The 21,371-nt window shown below is 35.1% G+C and overlaps 1 protein-coding gene across 1 annotated transcript in view; it reads right to left on the bottom strand.

Moving 5' to 3' along the window:
* The window catches only part of OTOGL (otogelin like), a 117,727-nt gene that overhangs the window by 54,612 nt on the left and 41,744 nt on the right, over window positions 1-21,371 (bottom strand). Inside the window, exons 22-25 of the mRNA XM_064491228.1 lie at window positions 17,406-17,513; window positions 16,515-16,653; window positions 6,430-6,564; window positions 1,602-1,751 (exon numbers count right to left, since the gene is read on the bottom strand). Coding sequence (XP_064347298.1) covers window positions 1,602-1,751; window positions 6,430-6,564; window positions 16,515-16,653; window positions 17,406-17,513 — 532 coding nt within the window. The remainder of the gene's footprint in view (window positions 1-1,601; window positions 1,752-6,429; window positions 6,565-16,514; window positions 16,654-17,405; window positions 17,514-21,371) is intronic.

The raw sequence follows: 21,371 nt of genomic DNA, 5'->3' as shown, positions 1-21,371 counted from the left end.
AAATTAAACAAGCTAAACTTTCTTTTTATGTATATTTTTTACTGAAGTATAGTCAGTTATAATGTGTCAATTTCTGGTGTACAGCATAATGTTCCAGTCATATATATATGCTGCCCTTAGTTAACGGTAAAGTAGACTGCCTGTGTCTCCAGCAAAGCTGACAATAACCCTGACATTGCAAGTGCCACAGCCACTGCTTTCTATGGTGCCTCTGCTCCAGAAGCTACAATATCTGTTCAAAGACAGTGGCCTCTTCAAAGACAGTTGGTCACCCCAAAATTTAAGGCAGCAGTAAAAGTAAGGGGAGATGTAGAAGAATAAATGGTCAATTTGTTTCCAAAAAGTAGGGAAGGGAGGATAAACAATGGAAAATGGCAGAAAATGTAGTTGAAGTTTTTTCATCTTCATCAAAGAAATGCAAGATGCCAGCAAACACTGAGGAATAGACTTTTGGGCTTTATTTTGCTTAGGGTTGAAAGAAAATGACCAATATACAATCTTTTCTTAAATTTATAACATTAATTTTTTTAAAAAATATGTATATTTTCCATGGTTTTACCAGAATTTGTTATTATTCCCATTTTCTCTAAGTTGCCACAGACTATATTCATGAGTCTCAATTTCAATTCCAGATACACCGGATTTTTAAAAATATTTCAATGTTTCAAAACCAACATCAACGTATAAATTTAAAACATTTAGTAAAAATTTAAATATCTAAATAATAAAAATATTTTAAAATATTTATTACAATATTTAATAGTAAACAATAATTACAACAATTTAAAATATAAATTACCAAAAACTGTAAACAACCCAGATTGAATCTTCAACCATTAATGTCTATAACAAATTAGTACCTCCATACGACAGAACACTACTCAGCAGTATACAGGTACAAACAATGAATTCATTCAGCAATATGGATGTGTCTTGAATAAATTTGCCAAGTCAAAGAAGACAGACCCAAAAGGCTATATATTGCATGGTTTCATTTCTACTGTGTCCAGAAAAGGCAAAACTATACAGATGGGAAATAGATCAGTGGTTACCAAGGGTGAGGGGTTAGAAGTAGGAATTGACAAAAAAAAGGGGCAACATGGGAGAAATTTGGGAGTTGGTGGACCTATTCTACATAGAACTCTGGTGGTGGATACACAATTCCATGCATTTGTTAAAATCTATAGAACTATAGACCATAAAAGTAAATTATTTTACATTTTAAAAGAATTTACTTATGAAAACTTAAAAAAAAATCCAGAATGTGAAGGAAAAGGTGGAATGCAAATTGTAATAAAATAATTTAACTGTCAAATATATCACATAACCACGCTGCAGGGTGGGAGAGGGGGAAGAAGTTGACCTACGTAACTTTGGAAAACTGGATACTATAAGGCTGAAGTCAAAAAGAACCGCACACAACGCTGTACTCCAGTTGGTAACATTGTTCTTCTCTAGGGTATGGATTAGTAATTCTGAAATTATAACGTACTTCTTAAAAAAAAACAGCAGTTGTTTTATTTCTGTAAAACATCAAAAAGTCAATGCAATTTCATTTTTTGCATCTCATTTGGGCTGACCTACCAAGTAGGTTGACTTACCTTCCACCGTGGTCCAACTTTGATATGGATGGTTGTCTTCATATCCCAAAGAACAGTGATATCTTTCTCTGGAAAGTATACTACCATGTAGTATCCTGCTTTCCAAAGCTGGTACGTAGGTTTATTTTCCAGAAAAAAACCTGATCGTTTCTTCAAAAAAAAAATAATAATAAAGAAAGAAAAAAATGAATTGCCTGTTTTCTAACCAAAATGTGAATATTAAGTTAATATTCACCAATAAGTATTTTTGCTTGGCCCTGTCTTTCCTAAATTCTATAGTGAAAGACAAAACAAATGTATAAAATAGGAAAAAACTTAAAATTGGTAACAAGACATAAACTGGTAGATAAGCTCAACATGGATTAATGAGCAAAGGAAAAAGATATTTCAATTATAGAGAAGAGCACAAACAAGGGCAGGACACATTAGGGGAGATAACCTGCCGACTTAGCAATGCTGTACTGATGGTGAATAAATATGACTGAATACTAAAAATGGATGACTTTACCTATGTAATTGAAAAACAAAAGCACAGTGTGTGTGTGTGTGTGTGTGTGTGTGTGTCTGTATCTGTGTGTGTGTCTGTGTCTGTGTCTGTGTGTGCAGAAAGAGAGAGGTGGAGGGGAGGAGATGAATTTTCATCAAAAGGACTTAGGAAGGCTTCTTGCAAGAAGTGGGACATATACTGCTGATTTTTAAGAGGCCATACATAGGAGGATATAGAGGGCTAAAAATGAGTGTGGGGGGGAAAATCATTCCAAGCGGAAGGAATCACTTGAACAGAGGCTTAGGGGCAAGAAAGTTTGAGATTTGTTCAGGACTAAGGAGAGCACCAAAGGGCTGGGGCATGGATTCCACGACAAGCAGACTGAGACCTTCTGCCATCAAGTTACCCATCATAGTCAATGACTGTTATTCACATGCGAAACGTACTCAGTAAAGGTTTTTGAATAGGAAAGTGACAGACTATGTTTCTATTTTAAAAGAAGATAATGTATGTGCTAGGAAGGATAATAGTAGGGAAAACTAGAGGTGGAACCCACTGGGAAAATTTAGAGTATCTTTAACCTAAAATGACACCATGTAATGTCTTTAGGAGCAAGGGCTCTACCCTGTTCTACCCCAGTTGAACCTGATGTTGAAATTAGCTCATATACCAACTTTGAAAATACATGCTTAAGTCAAAAGTAAGTAAAACAAACATGACCAGAAGCAAAATAAAAATTGGGAAGGAGGTACAAAATCCTTTGGTTATTTTTCTCCCCCGAGTAATAACAAAAGGATAGTTTGGAAACACCATACTATAGTGGACATTTTTATGAATCTTTCATAGGGCAAATTAAATAGTCAGTCATGTCCATAAGGAATTTTCAATCTCCAAGCTCAAGGTCATGCTTACAAGTGCTCAGCGTATTATACAGGAGAGTATATATTGTTACGGGACTCTGCCTAAACTCATTTCCTCCCAGTCCCAAGTGCCAAGATGGAGTTATGGGGCAAGGCCCCTGGTACCTGCAAGGGTCTGCCCTCAACCTAGGAGTATCCTAGTGCCCGAGTGAGTGAGGCATTAAATAATAATAATAAAAAAAAAAACCACTGTGGTGGCTCAAGAGAGACTGCAAACCAAAGGAAAACAATGTTCCCTGTTTTGAACAAGGGGCTCCACGTTTTCACTTTTCACTAGGTCCATAAAATGTGTAGCCTGCCAGGCCCCACATCACTGTCTGCCACAGGAACTACTTTTATTATTTTGATTACACTTCTCAGGACCTTTCTATTACCTGATTTGTCTTTGGCTTTATTATCTGTCTCCACCCTCCACGTGAAATGTTAGCTCCTAGAAAGCTGCACTTTGTCAAGTTTACGGCAGTAACATCAGCTTCTAGATAAAGGGTGACTCACATATTTTTAACCCCTTCCTGCATTGCTCACGGGTCTCAGCTTCCAGCCCGAACAGCAATAATCAAAGAAGCAAAGTGAAATATTTGCGGCTTATGGCTCCTTTTCCATCCACGAAACACTTTTTTCATGTGTTTTCCTACTAAACTTCCCTCACACTGGTTGACATATCATTGCAACATAAAATAAATTTTTGGAGAAGGCAGCTTATTATTGGAATTCCTTCAGGTTGTTTTGGTATCAATTATTCTGATGTGAAAGAAAATCTATTTGCATGTAGAGCTAAATCCTTCATTTTTATTAGACAGGGCAGTTTGCTACAAGAGAAACAATCCTCTTTGGTTCAAAGGAGATACTGTATCCCTCCCTTTCTTTTCAGATTACGAAGTAAAGATGCTTCTCCTTATAAGGGCAAGGTATTATGAATCGCCCAAAACAGAGACCCCCACCGCAGAGGAGAAATATAGCACTTTTAACAAACTCAGGTGATGTTAGATAAGTTATAAAACTGGAGAATTAAAACTTTTAAAATGCAGCGTAAACAAATTTATAAAATGTTTATATCCTACATATTTGATAAAATTAGAATTGTACATGTATTGAAAAAAAATAACAGATTTTATTTTCCTTTCCCCTGAATGAGCAATCTATCTGCCATAAAATAAATGGTATTTATTTTCACTTTTGATGCTCAAGAAAAATTATTAGTTGGGGATTTTTCAGAGTCAAACTATTTTTATGATTTTTTTTTCTTCATCTTACTTCATACTTCACAACTGATATGAAGGAGATTTATCAACACCTACATTCAGGTGAAAATTGGGAGATGAAAGTTACACCGAGCTGTCATTACCACTTCAAAATATGTGTCAAACAGTCTTCATAAGAGCATTTACTATTTTCTCTCCAAGTTTTCTCTTTTTTAACACATCCTTTTTCTTAGAGAGAACCTTCACTTATAAATGGATATCCAGCTGATGGCTACCCCAAACTACAGTGATTACTTCAAAAAGATGTCAACGTGACTTGCAGAAACTCTATTTTGTTCAAAGCTTGAGTGCTGCCTGGTTGGTCTCAACACTTCTGAGACATGAGCTGTGATCTATGGTGCTGATGCTCAAACCTTCATGTGCAGAAGAATTTGGGGTACCACGAAAATACTGACTGTCAACTTCAGCCATTCTAATTCCTGAGGTGGAGAAAAGGAACCAGCTCTTCAAGTAAATATTCTAGATGATTTTAATGCAGAAGTTTTGCAGATCAAACTGAGAGGTAGTATTCTAAAAACTCAAGGAGAGGCCACTTATTAAAGGCCATCTGTTAGATCATGTTACTTAATTCCAAAATTTCTTCTTCACAAAATGCGTTCAGATATCTTACTCCATGGTCTGGAACCAGCCTCCTCCTTGTCTACTGTCCTTGTCCCCAAGCTTCCTGTGTTAAAGTCAATCTGGACACTCCTCCCTCCGCTATCCCCACATCATTCAACCAAACTCAACTGCTTGCAGGTCTCCAGCATGCCATTTTATCATCCAGCTCTGGTCCCTTTAACAGAACTGCTCATCTGTATTGACTGCCTTTCTGCTCTCTCTCCACGTGGCTACTACCTACTTGTCTTTTCAGATTCAGTTCAAATCATTTCATCCAAAGCCTTTCTTCTAAGCCTTCAAAATAAGGAGGGTGAAGGAGAGGAGGAGAGCCATTTCTTGAAATTTCATTGTTTCATCTAATCCTCATATGAGCTTAAGAAGTACATTCCATAATCATCCCAATATACAAATGGGAAAGCTGCAGCTTGGAGGGGTTAAGTAAAGTTGCCCAAAGTGACATGGTCAGCAAGTGGTAGAGCAGGGGTTCTAAGTGAGTACTAAATCTCTGCTCTTCACGACTACCCTGAGCATCAAGGCTGGCTCGGGTCTTCTTCTTAGGGGTTCTCCTGACCTCCTACACACCCTCCTACCAGAGCACGTCACACTGCACAGCCTCACTGACCTGGGTGTGTCCTTCACCTGAGTATACGTTCCTTAAAGACAAGCACAGCATTTTTTCCACTGTTGTAGACCCAATAGCCAACACATATTTTGGTACAAAGTAGATATTATAAATAAATGAATGAATCATTGAATGAGTAAAGGAAATGTATTCATTCGTTCAAACTGGGCAGGCTCCAAGGATACCAGAACGAACAAAGACAACAGTGGTCTTGATTCTCACAGAACTCATAGGCAGATGGAGAAGACAGACAACCACATAAGCAATGTCACCAAAGTATGATGCATATCCCGTCAGAAAGGTTGAGGGTATGAGGAAGAGCTCCCTCAAGGAGTTAAGATAAGACTTGTAGGAATACGTGGAGCAGGCAGTCATGAAGAACTAAAGGTGAGAGAAATAACAGCATTTAAAGAACCAATACCATCTCCAGCTTCTGGAATGTGGGCTTAGGGGAGAAAGTAATGAGACGTGTGGCAGGAGGGGTGGCAATGGCCAGACTGGTGAGGTCTTGGAAGGCCAATGAGCAGACACTTGAGAGTTTTGAAGCACTACAGTGACAGGAGACTAGATCTCCATTTTAGAAAGACCACCGTTGCTTTGGTGCAGCAGGTTGGATCAGAGGGGAGAAACTAAGACTGGAAGCCAGGAGTCTAGTGTGGAGGATGTGGAAGTACTCCAGGTAACAGGTGACAGTGGCTACGGACAGAATGACGACCATGGGAATGAAGAAAAGGGGAGAGAATTGTCATGTGGAGAAGTGAAATGCAAACAAAAGAGACAAGTGAAGTATGATTTACTGAAGCCACATAAAATGACAAAGAAAAAAAATCTAAATCTAGTAACCACTTATAGAGAAAAGTAGCCCAAATTGCTTCTATTTTATTTTCAGTATTCTCAGGACAAGTTAAAATGATTTTAAAAGAACCAATTCACTAACCTGTTTGTAAGGAGTATCATTCAGATAAATTTCAGTGTCCCCAACTGAAATCAAAACACTTTTAGAGCAAACAATACCATTGTCAAAGCATTTCTTGTTCTGAGCAATGACAGATATATCTGAATCATCTGGACTCTGAAATGTCAAAAATATTATGTTAATACAAATATATGCTATATATATATATACTATTTTTTGTTAACAAATCTTAAAGAAGGCCAAGATTTACAATGAATTGTGTTGAAATTGAAATACAACTTACCTCTAAAATAAAAATCATTTTGATCTAATAATGTGAAGAATTTAGTAAAAATATACCAAGATAACTCCATCCTTAAACATTTATCTATAGTATCTTCTGTTAAAATGTTCCAACAAAGCTTTTTTTCCATTTTATAATGATAGCTCGAATTTATCAACCAGTTTCTTTCCATCAAATACCCAACAAGACAGGTCACTTAGGGGAATTTTAAAAGAAATATTTGCATTTTAGACAACATCTTTCATTTTATTTTAAATCATTTTCCAGCTAAATAATTATCTGCCTCAAGATAAAACTGAAATAAATTAAAAACTTCGGTACCATGTTAGTAAATAATATAATGCATATCATTTGAGGGTTTCTTTTGAACTTTACCTACATTGTCTCATTTAATTCTTATGATAATTCTTGAATTATGTATTATCTCCATTTTACAGATCAAAAAACAGAGGTTAAGAAGGATTAAATGATTGTCCAAGGTCATTTAGCTAAATAAGGGCAGAGACAGAGTTCAAAACCCTTTTTTTTAATGCCATTTGTAGAGAAATTAGGAAGGGTCTAGTGATGGTTGAGGAGAAAAATCAATTGTAGGTTATAGGAAATCCTTAGTTTCAGAGAATATTATTTAGTCCCACACTCTAATTGGAGCCTGCTCACCTGTCACCTCAACCTCACCTTCCTTCAGCCACCCCCTCTCCATCCGCTAAGAACTCGCTCTTGAGTCAGGGTTTCTCATTTGTATCCCAGTTTTATAGATAGGTTTCAATACTTCTATAGACCCTGGAAGTTCACTGTAAAATGTTGTTTTTGAGTATCTGCATTTTTCTTGGAAGAAAGTCCATGGTTTTCATCAAAGTCTTGAAGTGGCTCTTATCCCCCACAAAAGTTAAAGCCACACTGCTCTACGAGTCCTCCACTAACTTATGGAAGGTGGGAGTTTCATCAGAAGGAAAGTGACAACTCTCTTCGGACTCAAATTGCAGTTTTCAAAGGCTCACACACATTTCCTGAATTCTTTTTATTTTTCACACATGTGGGTCAGTGTTTATTTTCAAAGTGAGAAAAGCCTTTAAAATGTTTGGAAATCAAATAGGTCTTGATGTAAATTCTCCATACTTAGTTTTTTATATCACCAACAATATGAACACTAGCTCAATATATATTTCTTGCTTTGGCCAAATTCTTCCTGTCTTATTAGTAATTACTATAGCACAGTGCCTAGAGGATGGGTTTTCAGTGAATGCTGTTGACAGAGTAATTAATGTGTCCCTCTGTGACCCAATTTTCCTTACGTCACAGGAACCGAGAGCTTTTGCTTCTTATTAAACAATTCTTGTGCAAAGCATTGCCTAAATTTTGAAAAGGAGAATAATAAGGGTCATTAAGATGATTATGGCATTGTACTACTCAAAAAAATAACGCCACACTTTCCTGCCTTTATGAACAATTTTCAAAGAAGAAAAAAACACATAATTCAGGGTTCTGTTTTGGTCTTCCTCTTGGGAAGAGTTATTTAGATTTAGGGATGTAAAAAGCTGGCTGAAAGCATTTCTATTGCCATTACATTTATATTACTATTAATTAAAGTGCCTCAATGTTAGCTTTATTCTTTATATTAACTCAGAAATGCCAAGACATATTCTATATTGTATGGCCTGCCTGGTAATATCATGTTATGCTGACAGCAACTTGAAACAATATCAATTCCTAAGAGTCGGGTTTCTCCAATTTCCATTTCTAATGTATTTCAATTTAATATCAGGTTTGGAGATAATGCTACAGAGTTGCTAAGCAACACAGTAACTAATGATTACAAAGCTAAAGGAAAAAGGTCAACGGCCATGTGCCACATGGATTCTTCAAACCCTTTAAGCCCAAGTACTGAAAACACTGATACAGAATATTCTCTCTCCCAAGTGATTCCAAAACATGAAATGTCAGCAGCTCTCAAGGAAGTGTGTTATTTTACTCAATATATCAGTCTATGACTTGTCATGGCCCCAGCCCCTTGCAGGGGTAACTACCCCACAGAAAGTCCCTGCTACAGTAGCCTCTGGCAGCCATGGTTTATGTTCCACAGCTGAATGGACCCAAAGCAGTACATTCTTTGAAAGCCAAGGGACTTGAATGCAGATTGGGGGGGGGGGGGGAGACAACTCTAGCCAATTAGATTATCTCTCACATTTGAACCAGAAAATATTGGTTAAAAAAAAAAGTTTTAAGATCTGAAGGTAAATAGACATAGGGAGGATAGAAGTTGAGTGGGGGCCACAAAGGCGAGAGTAAGCTTAAAGTATGAGGAAGCAAAGAATGACTGAACTGAAGCAAAAACAGAGAAAAGATACAGAACACAGAGTTCCAAAACAAGCCTGAGTAAGCGGAGAATAGAGCATTCAGACAGAGATCGCTCCAGCTGCATGAAGGACATCAGAACATCCATGAACTCCTGCTGCCTGGGAGACAAAGCCACTTTTCGGTTGTCACCTTTGTGACATCTTTGTCCTGTCCCAGGATTTCTTTGGGATATTTATTTCCTTTATGGTTTTGCAAGCAAAATTTTACAGCATCCCCTACTGTTGGTTCCCTGAAATAGCCAGCACTTGGCAGAATGTCACTGAGAAGGAAGACCACCCTGAGGTGCTTCACTGACAAGTTCTTCTACTTGAAAATACACTGGTAAAGAAGTTAGTTATAATGGGGTGAAATACTCCAGGACCAATGCCTCCCTTCCATGAAACATGTCTGTTTACTTCTTCTCTAGTCAAAATCAGTTACATCCCCACAAGAGAGCTTTCATAAAGCTTCTTATTTATTAACAACTCCCCTAGATATAAAAAAATTGAGGGCACAGCTAATATCTTAATATCAGTATGTTTAACAGCTCCCAACATAGAGGCATAGAGTGTAGACTTAAATATGAGAAAAAGAAGGAATGAAAGAAAGAAAGAAAGAAAGAAAGAAAGAAAGAAAGAAAGAAAGAAAGAAAGAAAACACTGGAAAACCTATATTAATGTTCTATTGAAATGTTTTAGAAAATTTTAATACATGGAGTCTATTACCAATGTAGGTAAACTATTACAATGCAAATTACATACTGAACCTTAATATCTAAGATTAATAAGGGAGATGAATCTTATGGAAAAATATAACAAATATCTTGCCTAATTTTTCCAACAAGGATACAATGTTTAAGGGTTAGCTTACATGGATAAAGTAGAAAATTAAACACTAATTTATTGAAAGAACATTAAAGAATTAATTCAATAAACTCCATGATTTTCATTTTCCTATTGAAATAAATTTTAAAAATATGCCAGAGCTTTCTACAAAGTTTTGCTCACAGAATTTTAAAAATTAAATAAAATTAATATAAGTTTTATTTCCATTTTAACTTTGACAATGTTAATGTATCAGAATTGGAGGTCAATTTTCTTTAGGTTTTATTATATAGTTTAACTTAATTTTAAATATTTCTGATTTTCCTGATATGTAAATGTTTCTAAAACTATAAAGAACTGATTTGGGGTGAACATTTCCACCATAAGTAGACAAAATATATTATTCTAAATATCAATAAAGGTCCAAGTTGTTGTCTTTCTGTGTTTCACTCCTTGGTCTTCAGGATGTTTGTCATACAAAAAATGGAAGTAAAAACTGCACCCAGAAGACAAACCACATTAAGAATCTCATTTTAGGGAATAAAGATTATTGACTCAAAGATAGTTAATACATGTAAATGATTCCTATTTGGAAAAAAAATTTAATCGGCTGCCCATCCCTTGAGTCTAAAACTTTAAGGTACTTTTAAAGTAGTTTTTCTTCAATGGGACTAAGCTAGAAAAAAAAGATGTACAGGCAATCAGAGTTGCTAAACAGGAAGTTAGTCAAAAATATGAAAAGTTTTTTTTAAGGAGGAATGATTTTTTTCAGTCACCTTTAGGATGACCAAAGGAAGGTAAGGTAAATGAAAGGTAGTATACGTACCATTTTTCAAAAGAAATACTTATATCTCAACTTAGGCTTCAATTTGTTCCTTAATTCTGCCATTTCTTTTTTCATTCACTTATATTCCCTTAACATACACTCAAATTCTTATTTAATTAATTCTATCATCTGTTTCACAACTTCTAGAAGGCAGAAAATATTTTCATTCCAGTGGGAATAAATTTTATTCAGAGTGAAACTTTTATCTAATTTTTACAGTTTAGTTCTTTCTTCCCCTGTTTATTTACTTTTTATTTTGCTGAAATGCCACACCACTGTATGATTACCATGCCACTTAGCTTGCATTTTACTTATTTGACAGAGATAGCTCTATCTAGTTCTATCTAGGGCTTTATCTTTGCCTAAAATGATTTCCCTTAACTTCCTTTCCTCTCTGTTTTCATTTCCTGTGGATAGATAGATGAACAGATGGATGGATAAATAAATACACACACATACAAACATACACACAAACAGGGTCTATCCTTCAAGGTATTATGAGATCATGAGTGACTAAGAGGAAACATTCATGAAAATATGGAACTTGTGAGACCCAATGCTTTAAGAAATTCTTGGAGAAAGAAGCCACCGGAGGAGACTAAGGACTGATCAGAGACAAAGACCAGCAAAAATAGCAGAATTACCTCAGAGAAGACAAAGCAAGAACTACTTCCAAAAAAAAAAGAGTAACAGTAAGAAGTTTTAATTGGATTTTGTATAGGTCACCACTGACTTTTACAGTTGCAATTTTATATGAACTTTGTGATAGGTGATTAATCACTCTCCCTCACCAGCCTAAATGTCAGAGGCAAGACCCACATCTATGTTTGCACATCACTATGCCTCCACCTCTCAGGACAGGGCTGGACACAGATAAATCACACAAGAAATATTGATGTGAAAAATGATGCAGGGCATAGAAATTTGAGAGCAATGAAATTAGAAGGCTTTCAAAGACTTAAGGAGAATAAAGAACATTTGAGATAGCATTAAACAGAATGTTGAAAAACCTAATCTAGAACAAATTACAGGAGGAAATCGAGCAGTGACTGGGGTTTCTCATAGATAACGGAAGTAGAATTTGGCTCTGAAACCTGGGATTTGGAATATTAAAATTTCCCATTTTTGCTTAAAACATCAAGTGTTTTCTCTTTCTTTGAGTTTATAGCACAGGTTAAGGTCCTGTTTGGTTTCTCAACTCTTTTCACTCTTAAAAAAGTCTTACCTCTGGAAATACAATTATGAACTTTGTCCTAGATTTGCTTCAACATACTTAAAAAATAATGTGTTGTATTCCATGTGCTATTTACATTACAGCATAAACAGCCTCCAAAATGAATGAAGTATCAGAGAACCTGAATTTTTTAAGTTTGACAAACATCAACAAAGACGGGGGAGTGTTCACTAAAACTAAGCTACATTTAAAACTCCACAATCCAAAGATTAAAAACAAAAGAAAACCTTTAATATCTCTTCAAAGGTCAGAGTCAACTAACATTATACTCTTAAGATAAAACTGAGTAAGTATCAATTTTTAGAAGTCCAACTGGCCAATAAAAGGGAAGTTCTTATTAATTGGATTGCTAGATCCTTCACAGGGCCCAAAGAAATAAATGGTAAGTTTCACCAGATAAAAGTATGTTTACAAATGACAAAAATAAAGCCTGGAATTTGTAATCAAAACAAAGAGGAAAGAGAGCTGCTTGACAAAGAAGAAAGAATTAGATTTGCTCTTCACAGAAGTGATTCCTACCTCTGAAAAAGTAGCAAGTAAATGAACCATGCTGGCAAGTCATCCTACCATTCCCAAAGGAAATGCTGTTTCTTCCCCTCCTCAAAAAAGGGGGGGGGGGTTGCCATGAAAAAGAGAAGCAGATGGAGTAAGCAAAAAAAAAAAAAAAAAAAAAAAACTGAAAAAAAATTGCAGCAGAAAATATCCAAGTGTTGAGAAATTTAGTATTTTGCATGATAATATTTCAAGATCATGAATATTAGGTTGCATTGATAAATCACTAATTTGTTTCTGGTATGAAATAATTACCTGCTCCATGGTAAAATAAAATATTTCTTGGCTTATCAAGCATATGTTGGTTAAATTGTCCTAACCATTGTTGGGGCCTAGTTCTGAGTTTTTTCTTTTTTTAATTTCAGTAAAAATTCCCATTACAATACAATCAGTAATTTACTAGTATAATTCTAATTAATTATTAACAGTTTTCTTTTCTTTAAGTACCCAGTTAAATTCAATAAAAGTTAAGCTTTGAAGATTATTTTTTTATAAACACACTTTCTTTTTAAAGAAACATTAAAAAAAAAAGAGTAATTCTGCTTTTGCAGAAAAAAAGGCATATACAATCTAAAACTTGAAAATTGAGACTTTTACTATTCTTTATCTCTTACTTTTACATAAGAACACTTATGATGGCTCTTAACCCAGATATTTAATAAGTAATCCAAATGTTGGAGTAATATTTCCTGAGACATGTCTTCTCATATACAGGCAGATATATCTTACTAAAATTTGAGATTGAACATGATGTATTCATTTTTACTGAAGGATAAAGTACCAAATTAAAGTGATGATAGGAAATCAGGGTTATGAAGCCTGAAAGCCAAACCTTAATGGCTCTTCCTGCTAAATAAAAAGGTACTGTTATATTGCAGCACTAGTAAAAATTGACTGCTACCATCATTCAGCATCAACTACAAGAATATACTTTCAGGAATCAGAGTTGAGACAAATAGTCTACTTTCTGCACAATCATGTTTGAAAATACAGTGGTAAGTACTATGATTTCTCTTCTGCAAAGGAAATGAGGAATTAAGAAAAAGCCAGGTGGGACATACAGATCAAATAAGTAGTTTTTAAGGGTTCACCAAATGCCCAGCATTTCGCAAAATGCCTGTAAGAGGAAAAGAGAAATGGAGGGCATGATATCTGTTTTCAAAACTTTTGAATTGTCTTGGAGCAATCTAGCCTAATATACAGAGTAGTCAAGTCTTTGTTAACACAGTTTACATTTAATAGGCCTTAAGAATTGCTTATTAAATGAATGAAATGGATAATGTATGAGCAAAGACCATTGTCACACATTGGAAAACGTTTGCAAAGACAGTGATGTGTGGACAAGGTTTTAAATACCTTTAGTAAATACTCTAAATAATTTTTCCATATACAAAGTGAAAATACAGTTTGGCAGAATTTTTGTTTTGCTACTTAAAATGGCACCATAAAAATCATCATTAATTAACCTTGATGATATGTCCAATGGGAACATGTCATGTTTGATATAATACTGTTAATGATACTTTCTTTTTTCTAGGTGTGACTTAAAGTTTACTCTTCAGAGGAAGAAGAGAATTTCAAAAATAGGTTAAAAAATTTAATAGTTAAATTAATTTTTTAAAGATGGAAGTGCTCTACATCCTCTCTATTCAAAGAGTGGACCATGGACATGGAACATCAGGGTACCTTATTAAAAATTGCAGAATCCAAGATCCTGCTTCAAATCCATAAAATCAGAACCTGTATTTTAACAGGATTTCCAGGTCATGTGCACACCCACTAAAGTTTAAGAAGTGTTGCTCTACATACTTCAGGTTGAAGGCATGTATATGCATTTATAATGAATATTAGATAATTAATTAAGTATAAGCTTGTGATTTCTACCCTCTAATAGAGACTGTTAGAAAACTGAACAAGTAATTTTTCAGCTCTTATAATAGAACTGTGCTATTCCTTATGAGGAACCCAAAAGAAGTGTAGCACAGCATAAAATCATACACAATCTAGCTGAGCACATATAAAATAATCAGGATATAATGAGTTGCTTACTTTTGACATGATGACTATTAAATACAATAGAATGTAAGAACAGGACAGATAAATGTGAACTGGAAAAGTCACTCTGTGGGAGCAGAGGCAATCAGGTACAGAAAATACCCCGGGAAAAAAGGAAGAGGAGAAATAGAGATAACTGAGAACTTTGAAAGACTATCATGGGAATTTTGACTTTCTGGAGGTTGGTAATTGGGAGTCAACTTTAGTTCTTAAAAAAAGCAATGACATGATTGCAATGGGAGTCTTAGAAAGATTAACAGAATGAAAAAAAATGTATTATTGTAGGGATGAAGTTGAGTCAGAAAGCCTAGAAATTGAAGGTCACAGCTATTTATGTCAGTTTGGAACTCAGCCTGTAGACGTGGTTAAGATTGTAGAGGTGGATGAACACATGAAGCAGTAGGAGAAAAGAGCAAAGAGCCAAGAGCAGACGAGCAGTTCACTCAACACTCAATGAACAACCATATTCCCAGCACAGTGCTCCGCACTGGTGAAACAATAGTGACTAAGATTCGATCCTTGCCCTGAAGGAGCCAACTCAGTCATCTATGGTCTGAGACTTAGGCAAACAGAAAAGGCAACAAAGAGACAAAGGAGAAATTAGGAGAGACACTGAAGGGCTCAAAAAGCATAATACCCCGAAAGTCAAAGGAAGAGGGAACTCAAAGGAGTGTCAGAGGCATCTAAATATCAAGGGAAGAAAGGGTTTGGTACAAAATCAGTCTGATAGATTTTGAGAAAAAGGTGTCAGTTCATGTATTCAAATCTCTAAACTGTTATTTACTTTTCCAAGCTTATCAATTTGCGACCTAAACCTCGGAGGATGAAAAAGTTCTAATGTAAATTTGTTTGCCAAGTAAGGCTCATTAGGACAACTACTCACAGAATGTATATGCACCACTGTGCCTTTCCTATGCTCCAAAAATTATCAAAACAACACACACACACACACACACACACACACACACACACACACCGTATAGGCAACTTGTCATCTTCTACAATTATCTGACTGCCAAATCCATTCCCAGGGATTTATTCTTAAAGAAACTTCAAATTGTTCATAAAGGAGGCTAAGAGTAGCACTGAAAGGGAAATTCAGTGATTTCCCTTGAAACATAAGCAAGAGCTTTGTTTCAATTTGGAAGGCTATAGATTTTACTGTTCTTTTTTTTTTTTTTTTGACAGAATTAATACAAATTGGGAATGTGCCTACTCTCTTGACATATGCTTGAAGAACAGGATCATACACAAACCTCGAATAACATTAAAAGCCTTATGCAGGAAAAAAAAAGACAACCACGCATTCAAGATAATCACAGGTTACCTAGCCAGAGGAAAAAGAGGTTATTTTGCTTATTCTTGAGCAACTTCTTCCTGAAACTTACATTTTTCATTTAGAAATTTAATTCTGGGATCAATGATGTCTAAATAAAGTTTAGGTATACAGGAAATCCAAATACATTAAAGATATGGGAAATTTGAGGATTTTTATCAGATATACAAAGTCTAGAGTTTTCCAGAGTATACCATCAAAATAGCAGGTGTAGAATTGAGAATAATGTCTTACTATTTGCTACAACCATAAACAGTACATGGTCCAATACATGATTTAATGTCTTACATTTGTATTCACTAAACTAAGCCAATAAGCATAAAAATGGTTGACATTTATTGAGCAGTTACTTAATATCAAAGTGCTATCTGACAGTTTTGCTTATATTTATCTCATTTATTCCTAAGAACTACCCCAGGAGGCAGGTACAGTTATTTTCCTCATTTCACAAATGAGAAAACAGAGGCACAGAAAGTTTAAGAATTAGCCCATCATTTATAAATAACAAAACTTTAAAATGGGTCAAGGAAATTAGTTCAAAATCACTATAACTTTTATAGGCTTTATTAATGATACAAGGATTTGATATGCTTGGTCCACCATACTTGTTTTTTACATTGTCTTTATATAATTATATATGCAAGTAAGTAATTGAGACATACCTTTATCAAAAATACCTGGCAATCACTGATATAATCATATTCCAGTCCATCAAAAGAATGATAATGCCGGTCCCCATACACTGTACACATTGCTGGGCATGGATAGTATGTGCAATTGAACATTCCTCGTCGACAAACACTGTTAGAAAATAATACAAACGCTGTTACCTTTCTAAGAAACTTGGCTCTAATTAGTATTTTTCAAGTGTCATAAATATTGGAAGGTTTGTATTCAAGAGCATTCACTGAGCCAATAGCCCTACTAAACATGGCCAATTGGTTCTAATAATATTTATTACAGTGATAGATTAAGCATATATTTACCACTTTGTTTAGATAAACTATTAGACATCACAACCAAGACTAAAAATTGTGCCTGGGTCATACTGAAAACAGATGATGGAATGCAAACCTGAACACGAACCTGCTGGTTCCCAAAAGACCAGAATGTCATTGCCTCTACTCCAGTCCACGTAAACAGACATGACATGGTTCATAAGCTTAGAATTTTCACCCACGTTCCAAGGAAATTATACTTCAATTTTATTTTATGGTATTCTTCTGGCTCATTTCCAAACAGAAAACTTTCCATCAAATGTGACCTTCTCTTTGGAACATTTATCACTTTCTATAAACTTGAGGTATTTCTTCCGTTAAGTTTTTAAATGGCCATATTTCATTCTTCTCTTCTTGGCTGAACAAATAGGCATAAAAATAATGGTATGATCCCCTGTGGGCAGTAGTTGCCCACAAACTCCTGAAAGCCTTTAAAGTCTTATTCACTCAGACTTGGTTTGCTTTTTGCTGAAGTCAGGCACATTAAGTAAATAAGAGAGGACTGAAACTGATACAACTGCTTAGGAAAACTGTGAAATAAATGGATCTCATTACCAGGTATAACATGGTGTAGCAATCACTTCTCCTGAGAGGTACTCCCAGTCTTTCCAGATACACGGACAGCTTTCAGGAACGTAACACTTGCCTTTGTGCTCTGCCATTCTTCCAAATGAAGAAATAAATGCTATTTAATATAAACTACTAATTTCAGGTTTTAAAAAATCAGTGATCTTGTTATATTCAAAACCATTTATATTTATTACAACAATTGTAAGCATATTCTGTCTGACCTATGGAGGCACTGAGTCCAGTCTTTCTCCTCTATTTTTCTACAAAGTATCTTGCACATAACAGTAATAAATAAATGCCAGGGAAATGACTGGACACAATATCTTAACCTTTTTGTTATCACCTACAAATACAACAAATACAAGTACAATAAAAAGGAGACGAAGTCTAAATTTCTGGGTAAAGAGAGCTATTCTGAAAAAACAATTAAAAAGGTAGTGAGGTTCCCTCTCTTCAATATTTGATATTTAAGAGCCTATGAGTCAAGAAATTTTTGATGAAATAGTGAATTATAAGCTGGATAAAATTTTCAATTACAGGATAGAGAGAGTAATCAAAAGCTTCTTTTATGAGTGCTTAAATTGAAAATCATGAGAGTTTAGTTTAAATGTGTTTTGAATAAGAAATCATTACATCAAGTGTTTCACCTTCTTCATTATTAACATATCAAGTTTTGAGTATTGGTTTTCTTCAAAGCATTATTCCCTTCATGAAAGGTTACCTCATTAGAAAGTATCTTAAAATATCTATGAATATAAAAAATAAAATTATTACTCATAACCTCAAGGAAAAATCACTTTTGGTGCATTATCAAAATATTTCAATATGAAGATTAAATATATATTATATGTAATATTTATTTCAATACTCTTAATATAAATATATACATATATTTTTCAATATTCTTAAAATCTTTTCTCAAAAATAGCTTTCATAATAATAAAACACTAATAAATAATACATATAATTTAAATATATAACTATAATATAATAATTTAAATTAGAATAATAAATAATAATAGCACAATAGTAATAGTAAGACTCAAAACTAGCAGTAAAAATAGATAAAATACTTAAAGTTTTTCTCTGAATTTGCTTTAAAATGTTATAGTTCAACATTATCAAAATTAACACAGAAGTGAGGAATCCTGAATTCCTGCCTGTTCTCTCGAACAGAAATAATCACACAGGTTCCTTTAGTGCTCTGCTTCCCCGCTCATAGCTCATCTGACACAGTACAGTAATTCCTTATTCAATGTATATGTTGTCCACTTGCTTTTAAGTTCTACTCCAGAAGACCATGAAGATCTTGTCAATGGTTATGTTCCAATGCCTGGTACATAGCAGGTACTCAGTTGTTGAGTAAAGGTGAAGAAATGAACCTATCTATACAATAGGTTATTGCATCATCTCATTTAGATTTCTTTCTTTCAGATAACAGTACCCTAGAGTCCATACATTCTCCCCTCAACCTTCTTAAACTTCTAGTCACTTTCCATGAGTATTGCATCTCTCTTCTGCCTGGAAAACTGAAAGACTTTTCTCATCACTTAAAACTCAATTTACTGCAATCCCTTCAGTGCAATCTTTTTATGTGCCACTCCCTATATGTAGTAATTTGTACACACCTTTATTGGTGGGTTCATCATGATGAACTGCAAGTACTTCACTAAATGACTTACAGAGCAAATTAACACAACAACAAAAACTAGAGTTTTTGAGTGTTTACTATGGCCCAGCCACTGTAAATACATCATTGACTCATCTAATCCTAGTGACAATTCCATAAGGTAGATTCTGTTGTTACTTTATATGTGTATTTTAGTAACATTATCCCTTTAGCTTAACACAATGTCTCAAACGTTAGGTGCTTTACAAATGCTGGATGTCTAATTGTTTCAATAAGAGATGCCCCACCTAAATGAACCACAATTCTTTTTACAATTCTCATTTCTGTTATTTTTTAATATTATTCACATTTAAGATTTTTTAACTGAAATATAGTTGATGTATAATAAATTAGCTTCAGGTGTACAGCACAGTGATTCAGTATTTTTGCAGATTATACACCATTGAAAGTTATAACCATAATTCTTACATAACCAGCCAAAATAGTGGTTTTAAATGGTTATGCTGATGATTGGTGAGTTTTTCATAACTAATCAAAACTGGAAGAAGGAAGAAGAAAGCTATAAATCACTGTGAATTGTCTTCGTTCAGCAGATTTGTAAAGCGGGGTAAGTAGTAAACACTTACTGAGCACCTACCACGTGACTGGTGTGCTGCAGATGCTCAACCATCTCTGAAGTAGATATCATTACACCCATTTTAAAGAGGAAGTTGAGACTCCAACTGGTTAAGTAATTTGTCCCAAGGTACTTTAGCTAATAAGAAAGAGGTCCAGTATTTGAACCCATTTCTGCATGACTTTTCCACGACATTACTTTCCATTTCTTGAATCTACAATGATTTCTAAACTAAGGCATGTGGTCCATTTATACTCAAGGAACTTCTGGCAATGCGAGGAGCCCCAGGAAAACAAGGGATACTAGGCTATTGTCATAAAATAAAAATAAACCAGCTGAAGCCATGTGGAAGACAATCCAAATCAGATTACCATAAAACAACTTTTTTAATAGAAATTTCTGTGTAACAAAATTATTTCCACATCTGTCAGAGGCCTCTTAGTCAATTTCCAACTATACTTATTTCAATAAAATAAGAGAAGGTGAGAGAAAATTACTTTAAGTTTTTATACTGATCTTTGACCAGTAAATTAAGAAATCACTGGTGAACTAAAAGTCAAAGGTGACAGCAAATACGTATTTTTTTTTTTAAATAGTAGCATCAACTACAAGCATGAAACAGAATTAGGATGCAGCTTGATCTAATCAGCCATGCATCTGAGTCACAATCAAATCAAATTAATCAAGCAATGTTGTAGGTTGCATTATTTTACCATAATAAAGCTTTTATTTCCCTTGTCCCTTTTACTAAAATATCTTCCTTGCTCATCTGCTCCATGGCCTGATTTCTACCTGCCTTTATTTTCCCATGCAAGGCCTTGTTCTTTCACCCTCCTTCTCTGTCCTTCCTTTCTAAAGAGATGGAGACCGTCCCAAGTTACTTGGCTCGTCAACCTACTCCAGACGGGGACCATTTAGACAAACGTGACTCTCCTGGGAAACAGACCACAAAACCTCTCTCTTCTTTGCTCCTGGTTTATATGAATTGAGCCCAGGAGTCATTTTGTGTGAATATGTTCATCGAGGAAGAATGGGTGACCTGTTTGCCTTAGGTGGCCCTCCCGCTGTGCACTGCCGCTATTCATTACTGGAAGAGGGGAGGGCAGGGAGGCCAGATTCTACGTGTGCCTGCAAGGAAGCAGAGAGCCACCAGATTCTGTAATTGCCTTCCACGTGTACTAGACACTCCTGCTACTAAGGACATTTACAAAGATAAGAGTGAGTTATCCATAAAATAGTGACCCATATTTATTGAGTGTACACACCCCCCCCCCATATCTCATGATGCCTTGTTGAGGCTTTAAAGGAACTTGAAGAAAAATCACTCAGCTAATATTGGCAGGACTGGGATTTGAACTAGGTGTGTCTGAAGCCAGAGTTCCTACTGTTACCCACTGCCCTAAGTAGCCTCAACACACCATTTTCTGTAACATCCATCAGATAAAGCAGCTGGCACCAGTAATATAACTTAACATCAGCAACAGTAACAGCACAACAGAATATACAAAGACACGCACTTCAAATGTTTTGAATGAAGAGTGGCTCACTGTTACTTTCCCCAAACTGCAGTTGATTCCGGGGTAAATGCCAAGACCATCCTGAAGTGACTTCCCTCCTCAATTCACTGTATTACTTAATTATTTTGTATACATAACATATCGTGACATTATTTAATCACGTGTGACAAGCGATATGTAGTATCTGA

This window comes from Camelus dromedarius, chromosome 11, assembly GCF_036321535.1.
Source record: "Camelus dromedarius isolate mCamDro1 chromosome 11, mCamDro1.pat, whole genome shotgun sequence".
Classification (NCBI taxonomy): domain Eukaryota; kingdom Metazoa; phylum Chordata; class Mammalia; order Artiodactyla; family Camelidae; genus Camelus; species Camelus dromedarius.
This window is presented reverse-complemented; position numbering and strand designations above follow the sequence as displayed.